Source organism: Gopherus flavomarginatus, chromosome 10 (assembly GCF_025201925.1).
Source record: "Gopherus flavomarginatus isolate rGopFla2 chromosome 10, rGopFla2.mat.asm, whole genome shotgun sequence".
NCBI lineage: Eukaryota > Metazoa > Chordata > Testudines > Testudinidae > Gopherus > Gopherus flavomarginatus.
In genome coordinates this window covers 25,725,354-25,738,637 of record NC_066626.1, presented here as the reverse complement: position 1 = coordinate 25,738,637, position 13,284 = coordinate 25,725,354, and the positions used below count along the sequence as shown (strand labels likewise).

General features: G+C 41.0%; 1 protein-coding gene across 11 annotated transcripts in view; it reads right to left on the bottom strand.

Annotated features, from left to right (window-relative positions):
• ANKRD44 (ankyrin repeat domain 44) overlaps positions 1–13,284 on the bottom strand; it is a 225,996-nt gene that overhangs the window by 31,896 nt on the left and 180,816 nt on the right. For all 11 annotated transcript variants that reach the window (XM_050969482.1, XM_050969491.1, XM_050969485.1 and 8 more), the window contains 2 exons: positions 6,240–6,311; positions 2,633–2,834 (listed from right to left, as the gene is read on the bottom strand). In XM_050969482.1, coding sequence (XP_050825439.1) covers positions 2,633–2,834; positions 6,240–6,311 — 274 coding nt within the window. The remainder of the gene's footprint in view (positions 1–2,632; positions 2,835–6,239; positions 6,312–13,284) is intronic.

The following is a 13,284-nucleotide window of genomic DNA, read 5'->3' as shown; positions in this document are numbered from 1 at the left end:
GGGAAGGAGTGTGGAAGGGCAGGATCCCCTCTGATTGTGCAACTCCAGATACCATGCTCCCCTTAGATGAAAAACAACAAAAGGCTAAGGCCTGAAGAATTTTAAAACATCAGTACCACAAGGCTCTGCCTCTTGAGCTACCATTACTGCTGAAAGCTAATGGAGGGTCACTAACAGTTCTATCCTCTTTTCAGATATCTAGCCACTAGAAGGTAAAATCATTGCAAGATACTGAATCATACGTCCAACTTCAGCCACACCACTTGTCTCATTTACTTTTCTGAGACTACTCCCATGCTCAATGGATAGTCAGGTGCTTAAGAACCTTGCTGACTTAGGTCTAAAACTTTGAGCAGTTCTGATATATTCCAACCAATCAAAGGGAGTGGATGCAGTCGACATTTGGTGCATGCCAATACATTACAGCTGACAGGAAAAATAATATATTCAGGCTAAAGACTCAGCTGCAGGCTAACAACCTGTGCACTAGCTGTCTAGATGACAACTTGGGACATCTCCAGCCCACCAGGAGCCTTCAACACGATAAGTCGGAACTCTGGTAGGTATAGAAACACACTGAAAAATATGAGCAATAAGAAAAAATACTGTAATTTTCAGCGCCTTTAATAGGGTGTGGACTTTCTGAAAAGAACTATAAACATATGGAAATAAAGCAAGAGGCACAATTTGAAGATGAGGTGAAAGGAAAGGAAACCAAATGACATCAATAGGCAAACATATACACAGAGCATGATCTCTCAGTGCAAATCTTATGTGCATACATTACATTTAATCATGGAGTTGTAAGGTGTATATTCTCCTCTTGCACCATATGCTCTATTAATTCTATACAGGAATTAAAGCATGTGATCTATCAAAAGGAAATTATACCCTTATATCTGCACTCAGGGCCGGCTCCAGCGTTTCTGCTGCCCCAAGTGGCGGGGGAAAGAAAAAAAAAGCCGTGATCGGCACGGCACTTCAGCAGCAGCTCTACGCGCTGCTTCATTCTTTGGCAGCAGGTCCTTCCCTCCAAGAGGGACCCGCCGCCAAATTGCCACCGAAGACTCAGATGTGCCACCCCTTGCTGCTCTGCATGCTCTGCTCAGCATGGTACATGGGCCAGGGCTGGGGGGTTGTATAAGGAGCGAGGGGCCCCAGAGGGCAGTCAGGGGACAGGGAGGGATTGGATAGGCATGGGGTCCCTGTCAGTGGGCGGGAGTGTAGATGGGGTTGGGGCAGTCAGGGGACTGGGAGCAGGGGGGTTGGATGGGGGTGGAGTCTCAGCAGGCGATTAGGGGTGGCAGGTCCCAGAAGGGGGCAGTTAGTGGACAAGGAGTGGGGGGGTTGGATGGGTCAGAGGTTCTGAGGGGGGCAGTCAAGGGGTGGGAAGTGGGAGGGCTCAGATAGGTGGCAGGGGCCTGGCTTTTTGGGGAGGCACGGCTTTCCCTACCCGGCCCTCCATACAGTTTTGCAAACCCAATGTGGCCCAAGGGCCAAAAAGGCTGCCTACCCCTGGTTTAATGTACACCACAGGACTACAATCTAGGTTTTCCTCAGATACAGTTAAAATGTTCTGCAGACAAAGGTAAGCCACAAAATAGGTACAACATATTTTATCTTGTGTTGCTTGTTTGCACACATGATTTCTTTTTAAAAATTGTCAGAGAGATTTTAGAGATGTGTGCACATTTTATTCTAAGCAGAAAAAACAGCTGTGCAGGAAGACAAATAAATCTGGCCCTGAAAATGAATCCATAGCAAACAATGTACTGATTCTATTTTGCCACTAGAGGTTGCCGTTAGACCATCTCAGTCCATCAGTGTGAAGCATGATGACAAGTAGGTTTATTGTTCTGTTTGTCAACTATACATAGATCAGAGGGAAAAAAACCTACATACACAGAAATCTTTAACATGTTAAAGAACAGCCTTTAAGATGTAAGACACCAATTCCATACTCTGTAATCAAAATACCAGACTTACTAAGAAACACTCAACAAGTGAAGAGAGACACTATTAACCCTTATGCAACTGGCTGATTCCCAAGAAGTTTATTAGCTAGGTGGATAACACTTAGAAACTGGTGATTTTCTCTGGGTTTGAGGAGAAATAAAGATGTGAGGGATGTGCTGCTGCAGAAGGTCACTGAAGATTTCCAACAGTGGAAGAGCAGGGTGGGACTTATCTGGAGTGAGTACAAACTACCTCACTTCATCATAAACGGGAATCCACCTTGATTTTCAGTCTTTTTTCCTAGTAAGATCTGCCTCATTGCTACTTACTTCTTCATCTGACTCTCTAACCAGAAACCATCAAGTATGAGGTGGGGTGGAAGAAAACTGGCATGCATCAGAAAAGGGAGATAGGTATGGAAAGAGGAAATATCCCTGGTAAATGGGGTAGGGTCAGGCTGTGGGAGGAGAATTGGAGCACTTCATGGGGACAGAGGAATGGAAAGATAGTTAGCTCTAGTTCCTGGTGTCAGTTCACTAAGATGATGTCTCAGTGCTCCAACAGTCAATTAGGTTAGCAATAACCTTCAGAAGAGATAGCAGCTAAGCAAACTTCACTACTAACCTCTGTCATGTTATAGGTTTTCTCTCTCAAGATAAAATACAACTCCACTCACCTGAGGCATGGAGTGGGGTTCTTTTGGTGACGTCATCTTTTACCAAGATGGAAGCACCCTGGCTGATGAGAGCTTCAACACATTCAGCATGTCCTTTAAAGGCAGCCAGGTCCAAGGCAGTGCGTCCTTTCTCATCCTTAATATCCAAGTCTACCAGAGACTGAAGAAGTACCTCCAAGGCTTGATGATGACCATTATAGGCCTAGAAATCCAAACAGGTTATGTTTGGAATAAAGCAATACAGATCTTACTCACTACTCTCCTGAGTGAAAAGCACAATACATGTGCTGCCCAGGAATACAATTTTTCATTGCGATAGTTATTTGAACAAAATGGAAACTCTACTACAGAGATACTTCATTCTGATGTTTCATGATTCTATGGCTCTGAAACTCCCAAGAACGTGGGTTTTCCCACATGCCAGTGTGAATGGTATAGCAGGCCAGAGGGTTGCAGGTGCCTGAAAAATTGTGTTTTTTAATGACAGAAGAGGCCATAATGAATATCTAGTCTCTGATCTCCTACATGCCACAGTGAAAAGACCCTCACCCAATCATTTCTTCATCAAACATTATCAAATGTATACAGAAAGCTCGTTGCAATGATACATGCAGAATATATATATGAGAAGACACAGGATGGTGTAGTGTGCCGCAGAGGTTTGAACAGCATGAGTCAGGCACAGCCACATTACTCAGAAGTAGCAAAGCCACACATGAGTTCTGCATGCCAGCCCAAACAAGTGCTCATAAAACTTATATCCACATCATCTTTGTATATTCTTTATATGGAATGTATTTTCAATAAAAAATATTTTAGATATTTAAAGTCGAATTTACTGGCATATCCTTCCATGGTCAGGCCAAATTACCTTAGTACCATGAGCCTAATTATTGAGATCTCTATGGAAGAGAAAAATTCTAAGTAGTAAAATGTACAGAAAAGCGATTTCAATTACCTATTAATATTGCAGCTTTAGGGTCTCACATTTTGGGGACCTTCTGGCACTAAATGCCAGAGAACGCTTCATTGGAGAAGCCTGCCTAGTGAGCTTCCCATTTAGAAAGGTGTTTGGCTCTCATTTCTAACCCTTACAGGATGAAAGATAGTTGATGTTAAACCTCTCATTCGTCCTGCACTCTCTGTTGCCTGTCCTGGACCTCGGGCCAATGTGATATGGGGGATGGGTAGAGAAGAAAACAAAGAAAACTTCTGGCACCAGGTTGATTTAAAAATAAAATAGTGGCTTGCCAAAAATTGTGGAACTTTTTGGCTAGACATCCCTGGAAGGCTTTGTCTCATGCAACTTTGGAAGTCCACAAGAATGAGCCCTTCCTTTTGTCAACCTTCCCTCCAGCCCTTTCTTTTTAACCCAGAGTATTCCATATAAAATCAACTCTAAGAGAACCTTAAAGTTGCACTGGTAAGCAGCCAAAAGTCAGGAATTGCCAAAATTAAGTTTGTATGAGGTAGGAGGAGGGTGGAAAGGAATTTTTGGGGGGGGGGGGAAAAATCAAATGTTGATAAAATCCATGACTTTTTGCAAAATGTCCCATGACAAATTTGCTGTCTTACATGAGAATTTATTGAATATATCAATACAACAGAAAAAGGGTCTCCCTTAAATTAGTGAACTCTCTAATTGGAAACAAGATGATATTTTCTCTCATAGGCTTCTGACCCTTGCAAACATTATGCACATGCTTACTCTAGTGCTGTGAGTAGTCCCATTAAAAAAAAAAAAAACAACTACTCACAGTTGTATGAATTTAAGCATGTGCTTAAGTTTTTGCAGGATCAGGAGTTCGTTTATTTTATTTAGTTGAATTTTAAGATTCCACAGCAGATTTCAGAAAAATACTTGCTTCAAAAACATGATGCAGTGATCATCAGAAGTCAGGTGTGTGCATATGCTAGGGAACCTGTGTACATCCACCCCTTTTCCAGTTCAGACCCATTCTCATACAGATTATGATGTTCTTTAATTTATATAATATTCAGACTGATTTGTTGAATAATTTCTTCTAACAATCCTTGGGCTGTGATTTATTTGTGAGTATGCAGTTTGCTGCAAAGTCAAAATCTGTGCTATTTTGATTGGATACTGAGGTTACATGGAATGTTTCTGGCCTCTGATTGAACAAGACTAATTCTGTTTCCGGTGCAAAGGTTCAGTTATAAGCTTGAAAGTTTGTTTATATTTGAGTTTCACGGAACATGTATGCCAGTAAACTCAAGCAAAAAAAGAGGGATGAAACCAGCTGAAGCTTATTTATTTAAAAACTCCAGTGAATATCCATGAAAATTATTTGCAAGGTTCACACAACTCTAGTGGGCATGAACTACGCTGCTTATTATTGGACTCAGTCACATGCTGGGCTGTTGGTTTTTTGTGTCTTTTGTTTATTTATTTATTCCATTAATGTCTGCAGAGTTGAAACAATTTATGAAAAAGGCATAGAAGATAGAAACACAAAAAGTAAAAAAACACAACTAACCACTAATAGTCATTGTAGTTCAAAGTCAAGTCTTATTTTTCACCCTTGAAAATTATGACTTTCCAAAAATAGCATCAACTAAGGATTAAAGAAGCTAATTCTTCCCCTGCCTAACTCCTATTAACATTAATAGGAACCATACATATGTATTCAAGGGAAGATTAACCCTGAGGACTCATAATTTCCTGGCTTTTAGGAATGAACCAGACTATTAATCTTACTTAAAGATTTGATTGTCCTCAATATTTACAGCACACCTACTGGGCCTGGTTCTTTTCCGACTCACGTTGATTTTACATTGCTGTAATGTGAGAAGGATATGGACCCCCAACATTTTAAGTATAATTAGTATGATTATACACCAGCAGTAATATAAAAGATTTCAGAATCATAGGTAGATGTAAAAAAAGAATAATCAAGATTTTCCAAAAATGAGTTCCTAAAGTAAGGCTCCTAAATCCTTCTTTAGGGACCATTTTGAGAAGTGCTGAGCCGCTAGCAGTTCCTATTGACTACATTGGGAGCTGCTGAGTGCTCAGCACTTTTGAAAACCCGGCCAAGTCAGGTATGTCTACACTTGGAGCTGGGGATGTGATTCCCAGCTCCAGGTGACGTACCCACGCTAGCGCTGATCAACCTAGTGCACTAAAAACAGAATGTAGCCATGGTAGCACAAGCAACTAGCCACCCAAAGTGCATGCCCTCAGAGACACTAGATATGTAACTTGGGTGGCCTGCACGCTAGCTCAGTGAGAGCTAGGACACATGTCTCCTGGAGCTGGGAATTGCACCCCTGGCTTGAAGTGCAGACATACCCTTAGTTAGGTACCTTGATAAGGATTTAGGCCTATGATTTTCAAAGGAAATTCAATGTGAGCTGTGCACCTAGCTCCCTTACGTTGGTTTTTTTTGGAGAGGGAGGGAAATGGGGGAGGGGGGCTGTTTTGTTTTGAAAATCCCAATCAAGGAAGCATTTTTTAAAACCTTGGCCCTAAGTCCCTTTCCAGCTGTTACAATGCAAGTCTACATTTCAGGTAAAGCTTACTTCAAAGATGTTAAGTGGTTATTTATCCAATCAAACAAACATTGAACATGTGTCATATACTTACAGCTAAATGCAAAGGACTTTTAGTAGCTACTGAATCTGGTTCATCAAAAATGTTGCTGGTTTTTTCCAGAAGCTAAAAAGAAGAAGAAGAGTTTTAAAACATCTTGCAGAGCATAAACACTTCCACAGCAACCCGAATCAAATCAGATTACAAGTTACAACTTGTTAAAAGCAGGTTTACGGTTACTTTCGTGAAGAGAGAAATGTTTGCCAGATTTACTGTATACCAACTAAAATACCAGGAACATTTGAATACTAATCTTCAAGAATACCCAATTTCTAAATATAAAGGAAAACACTAAGAATCCTACTTCTATACAAATGGCTTTCAGTGCCCAGAGTATGGTGTACTCTACTGTATGTAAAACAGATGCTATTTGTAGTCAACTGTCTCTGTTAAATAGATGCTAGATTTAAGAGTCAATCTGGTTCCCAACGAAGTCAAACCACCCACTGATTTTAATGGCAGCAGGACTGCCCCCTTAATTTGTTCTCTTTTGAGTGACTATTAACTTGAAGAAATGTGATCTTTTAAAAAAAAATACACACACAAGCTCCATATGCAGCTACCCTAAATGGAATGATAAAATTAGAAAACAAAAGTCTGTGTGTGGATCTTTCCAGCACTACCACCATCTGTAAGCCTTCCTGGAAATGACCTCCTGTGCTAACCAAATTCCTGTCCCAGCTTGACTTTTACTCGGAGTGAGATAGGATAACCTCTGTCACTTCAAGTGTCATAAATTAGCAGGCAGACAAAAATATTTTGTTTGCAGTCAATTCTCATAAATCTTTAAGGAAGGTTTTAAGGGGTGTTCAGCAGCTTTTGTTGTGACTTCCCCCATGAAATATTTTCCAATTATTTGATACAATGAAGTCAAAACTAGTCTAAGCCCCAGGACATTCTCATCCATGTTAAGAGTCCCACTGAAATCAAAGGAATGACTTGCATGAGAAAGGATTACTCACAAAGGAACAAGGGTTTGCAGAGCCGAGCCCTTAGCCCAAATTATGAATGGTAATAAAACTGTAAGAAGAATGTACTGTTTGTATATGCTTATCAAAGGAGTTACCTTTATAATGACACGGCCAGCACATCTCATAACTAATCATACTTACAGACAGCTCTCAAAGAGCTTTTCAGGCTTGTCAAGTTGGATAACTAATTGCCATCTGAATGGAACATGGCAGCTATTTAACAGCAATAGCAACATTTCACTGGGATGATTTTTATTTATATTACTATAGCACCGATGAGTCAGGGTCATGGGCCAGGACACAATTGTGCTATGTGCTGTACAGATAGAAGGTGGAGTCCAATAACTTGTCCAAATGAAACTGCAAGGGTGGTGATATGTTTGTATACAGTGCCAGTGGTGTGCGTGAAATGTTACATTACAATTAGAGACAGTTCCTGTCCTAAGGCCTTTATGATCTAAGACAGGGGTCTCAAACATGCGGCCCGCGCCCGCCCCACCTCCAGGCCAGGGGTGAGCAAACTACACCCATAGGATTGCCCCCTCGAGCCCTGCACCGCTCTGTGAAGCAGCTGGAATCACGTCCCTGCGGCCAGCCAGCCGGGAGGGGAGGAAGCAGAGGGCTCCATGTGTTGCCTTGGCTTCTAGGCACCACCCCCCCGCAGCTCCCATTGGCTGGGAATGGGGAACCGCAGCCAATGGCAGCTTCAGGAGAGGTACCTGGAGGTGCAGCAAGCAGCATGCAGAACCCTGTGTTCCCCTCCCCCAGGGACCGCAGGGACATGGTTCCAGCTACTTCCCAGAGTGGAGCGAGGCCGAGGCCGAGGCCAGCAGCCTGCCCTGGCCCCGGTGTGCACCACTGCCACCCTGGAGCCCGAAGCCCTCCTGCACCCCGCCCCCCAACTCCCTGCCGAGCCTCCTGCCTGCACCTCAACCCCCTGTTCTGAGCCCCCTGCTGCATCCCACATCCCTTCTGCACCCCAATCCCCTGCCTGCACCCTAACCCCCTACTGCACCCCAATTCCCTGTCCTGAGCCCCCTGCCTGAACCAACCCCCTGCTGCACCCCAACTCCCTGCCCTGAGCCCCCTGCCTGCACCCCACCCCCCTGCCCTGAGCCCCCTGCCTGCACCCCAGCCCCCTGCTGCACCCCAACTCCCTGCCCTGAGCCCCCTGCCACATCCCACACCCCTCCTGCACCCCAACCCCATGCTGCACCTCAACTCCCTGCCCTGAGCCCCCACCACACCCCCATGCACCCTCTGGGGGCAGGGTGGGGGTGAAGTTGGGGTGGGGACTTCAGGGAAGGGGTTGGAATGGGGGCAGGGAAGGGGTGGGAAGAGACGGGGCCTCATGGAAGGGGTGGATTGGGGCAGGGCCAGGGGCAGCGAGGGGTGTGTGTGTCAGTGATGTGGCCCTCAGGCCAATGAACTAGCCCTCATGTGGCCCTTGTGGTCATTTGAGTTTGAGACCCCTGATCTAAGATGAGTATGGGTATGACATGAAGAGGATGCTGGAGGAAATAATATCAGATAAGAGTTGATGGAAAGGATGATGGGTAATTAATAAATTTGTTGGGCTGCAGAAGCCATGACAGTTCTTTTTATAGTTGTTTATTTTTATGATGTAGATAGTTGAGGATTTGTAGGAAAAGGCGACTTTCAAGGAGGAGAGGAAGGTTTTGTGGCATACACAGGATGAGGGCAACACTCCAAGCATATAGGGCAATGTGGAAGAAGGTCTGAAGATGCTTGTAAGAGAGGAGACATACTGTAAACACAATATCAAGTGTTTCCTTGATGTAACGCCACTGACTTTAAGAGTTACATCAAGAATAAATCTGACCCATCATAACTATCCAACATGATTCCCATCTAGTGTTAACAATCTAGCCAAATGCCACAAAGATATGCATATGTATAATTCTACTGTAATTCTAGAAAATAAACTCATTTTATTTACAAATACATGGTTGGTTAGTGTTTTAGAAAATATTAAGATTGGGAAAGAAAAATATGTTATGTTGGACACTGCTGATAATTCAATATTCATGTATGTTAACACAAAATATACTCCTTGCAGATACAGGCCTCAGTCATGCAGTTTGAATCTGGAATCAAATCCAACTCTGAACTTTCAGAACATTGGGTGCTGTGGGGATGGGTGTTGGATTTAGAGTTCCAGCTCATCTCTAATTCCTACTTTGTTTTCCTCTCTCTTTATAAAGTTATTTAACCATTTATGAAAAGATCTTATATTTAATATTCTGCATTTGATGACAACTGGGATTATTTTTAAGGTGCTTTTTTGATATATCTATTTTCTTTGGAGAAATTTCCCAGTGAGCAGCCAATATATATACACATAAGTATTCGGCACCATTTTAATGTAAATATTTGGCCAGTGGTAGTCATGAGGCATGCTCCATGAGGCATGCTCTTGTACAGATGATTAATTTGAATTCCTATTTTCTCCAGTGGGTAATTAAACCTCTAAAAATAAAAGTGACCACTAAATCAGCTCCCCTGTCTGCTTAACACTTATCCCTTTTTAATTAAATTTCTCCCATTTATTGAACATCAAACCTCTACATTTTGGGATCAGAACCTTAAGATGGAAACATCTCCCTTTATCTGTTAGGAGGCTCTAGAAGTCTTTGAGCAAGACAGATACTTGTCTTTAGAACAGAGCAAAATTAATTTGCAGATTGCCAGAATTAAAACTCTAGATGAACAAACTGCAGGATTGGAGAGCTCTCACAAAAGGAATTTTAGTGTCTTAGAATTAAAGCATCTTAGATGCTGCAGACTAATCTTAATGAGCTTACTCCTCAAAATGCTGAATTTATCCATCATAAAGTCAAGCATAAACACAAATTTGATGGTAAACCTGGTAACTCTCGGGGCTCTCAGATACACAGCTGAAAATGCAAAACAAGAAATTTATAAAAGAAAATAAGCTTAAGAAGTTCAAAGAGATACAAGTAATGATTTTTGAGTGCATCTTGCTACGTGTAATTCTTCATACTCATCAAGGCTAAATTTCCACATGGATTCTATAGAACTAACATTACACCCACAAACCAGACAAAAAAGGCCAGGTCCATGTCACTGTGCAAAATGTCTCTGTAGTTAAGGTTTTGTCAGTATTTCCATGACTTCATAATTTGTTCATAATAAATTACAATTGTTCATGCGCCTAGACAACGGGTGGGGGGGAAGGTGTTTAGACCTGCTCCCCACACACACACATTTTGGGATTCAATTAATAAATAAAGGAAACTGAGTTTGGAACATAAGCTCATTTATCTCACTTTAATAAAAGTGAATAAATTTAGTTACGGTGCAAGACTACTCATTCAAGAGATATTCAACAGCTATTATTTTATCTTTAGCTCCATCCCATCCTTCAAAAGAAGTTGTTTACACTCCTGTTATTTCTTTTGTCATAAGAACAGGTAAATGTAAAGTAATGGGTCCGTATGGAGTCCATTTATAGTTCTAACTCCATAATACATTCATCACGCATTATATTTGTGCGGAAATTATATACAATTAGGTATTTTTTTAAAAACATGTGAATTTAGTGCTCATGAAAGGTGACAGACTGACAGCCCTGGAGACCAAAATGCTCTTAACCAACAGAACTTGCAAAGTTTGGTGATGGCTGTTTTTTCGTGATGTGGACACTTGTCCACTGAAAACAGGACACAGACGAATTTATTTCACACAAAACCATCCAATAACCATCAGATGTTAGCAACTTTTGGTCACTGCTGAACTGGACTAAAACCAATACCTGACTGTGAAAGGCTTCTCATATCTCATTTCTAATCCTCTGAGCAATCTAGTCCTCTTAGTTGCTTACTAAGTCGGCTTCCACAGCATTTAAGCCTTTTTCAATAACTTGTCATCATAAAGAGACATTTTAAGTAAAAGTGGTGAGTAACACTTTTTAAAAGATTAGGGATAGGATACCCATGGTTTCTACTTTCCCTCACTTGATACAAGCAACTTTAAAAATGGTCAGTTTATGTACAAAGAGTTGGAGAAAAGGCTTCATCTTCCCTCACACCTGGCCAACCTCTTCTGAGCCGACTGCGGGGCTTTTTAGTAGCATGATGCTAGTTTCACAAAGCTGGTACAATGTAAGCAAACTCTTTGGCAATGACTTAGTTATGTTTCTGATAGTTAATTACCCTGTGAAGCTGTTATTCTAAACTCTATCCCATCTCTCTCAACTCTGTGCCACAATTAGTAATACACCTCTACCTTGATATAACACAACCCGATATAACACGAATTTGGATATAACGCGGTAAAGCAGTGCTCTGGAGAGGGGGCGGGGCAGCGGACTCTGGTGGATCAAAGCAAGTTCAATATAAAGTGGTTTCACCTATAACATGGTATGATTTTTTGGCTCCCGAGAACAGCGTTATATCAAGGTAGAAGTGTATTTATAATTCCTGCACTGTTTTTTACAGTAGGGGTATTTATTGACATCAAGAGGATTTGCTGCCTGTTTGAATCCTCTGGCTATAATGGATTGTGATCAATTATTGTCTATGTTTTTCTGGTTCTGATATAACACTTGATACAGGATGGTTTACATGCTTCTTCTTACAGACTATATAGTCTGTTCTAGGAATTAGCTCTGGTAAAAATAAGAAAAAGCTCTACATGGCATTCTGAAATTTATAATCATCATTAGACAGAATGGCAGATGAACAGTTTAGTCACTCATAAAATGTTTAAATCAGGCTGCTGAAAGGAAGAAGTTAGAAGCAATTTCAGTCCACACACATCACAGTGAGGGGTGCTATGTTAAATCATACAATAGATAGAAATACATGGTTGCAAACAAGATCTGACAAGTTCAAAAAGTTTTGATGCACTGTATTACATGTGTTGCTGGTAACTGTGTTAATTAAAGGTCTGCTCCAGCTCCCACTGAAGGTAATGAGAGCCTTTCCATTGATAAATATCCCACTCTACACTGTAATACAACTTTTATATAGATATTCAGAGTTACATTCAAACATGAATATTTTAAACACGTTAATGATAAATATCCCACTCTACACTGTAATACAACTTTTATATAGATATTCAGAGTTACATTCAAACATGAATATTTTAAACACGTTAATGAACTTTTTCAATTAGTATGATTAATATTAATCACACAAAATAGCAGACCTTTAGGCTAGATGGGTCTAATGTGATAATCTAGCAGAGGTATTTATTTTGAAAGCAAATAGTATATGGAAATTTTCACACTCACACAGAGCTAATCAGAAGGCAATTAAGACAACAGAAATATTAGAACAGTGCACTTTTGCATTAAAAAAAATTATGTACAGATATAACTTCTAATACATGAGGTCATCCAGAACAAGCAACTAGTTGCTATTTCAGAATGCCACTTTCAAAACGGAGCATAAATATTAGACTGACATGTAGGTTTGAGACTGATTTCCCCTTCTCCATTGCAATAGGAAGACCCAAGCACTGTCTACACTGCCGGAAAAACATATTAACCAAAGCTGTGTTTAAATATAGCTCTTGCTGGCTAGGTGTTAACACAGTTTCCTAGCCAGCATACACAGGACAAAACAAATTTCAACATGGTTAGAACTAGGTAGTGCACAGACCAATAGAATATTGGCCTCTGTACCATTCTACATCAAAGGGAGGACATGTTTTAGCTTCAGAGTTCATTCTAAATTAAAGGGCTACATTCAAAGCTGATGTATACAGTGATACAAATTACACATCAGTAAGTAGGGGGTAAGGGAATCTATACTAGAAAAGCTGCATAGGTTTAACTCAAATCAAGTCAAACTGGTGTGAACCTCGATTCAGGAAAGAAGCCCTTGGTTAAGTACTTTAACGAAATCAGGATCTTAAATAAGATTAACCCTTTATAAATCAATTTAGCTCGTCAGTAATTTAGCTCAGTAATTTACTGAATTAATATAATGCAATTTAAAGATTAAATAAATTTAGGTGCCTGTACAATTCAGCTTTACACCAGTTCAGTTAGATTGATTTCAGTTTTGATTCACAGA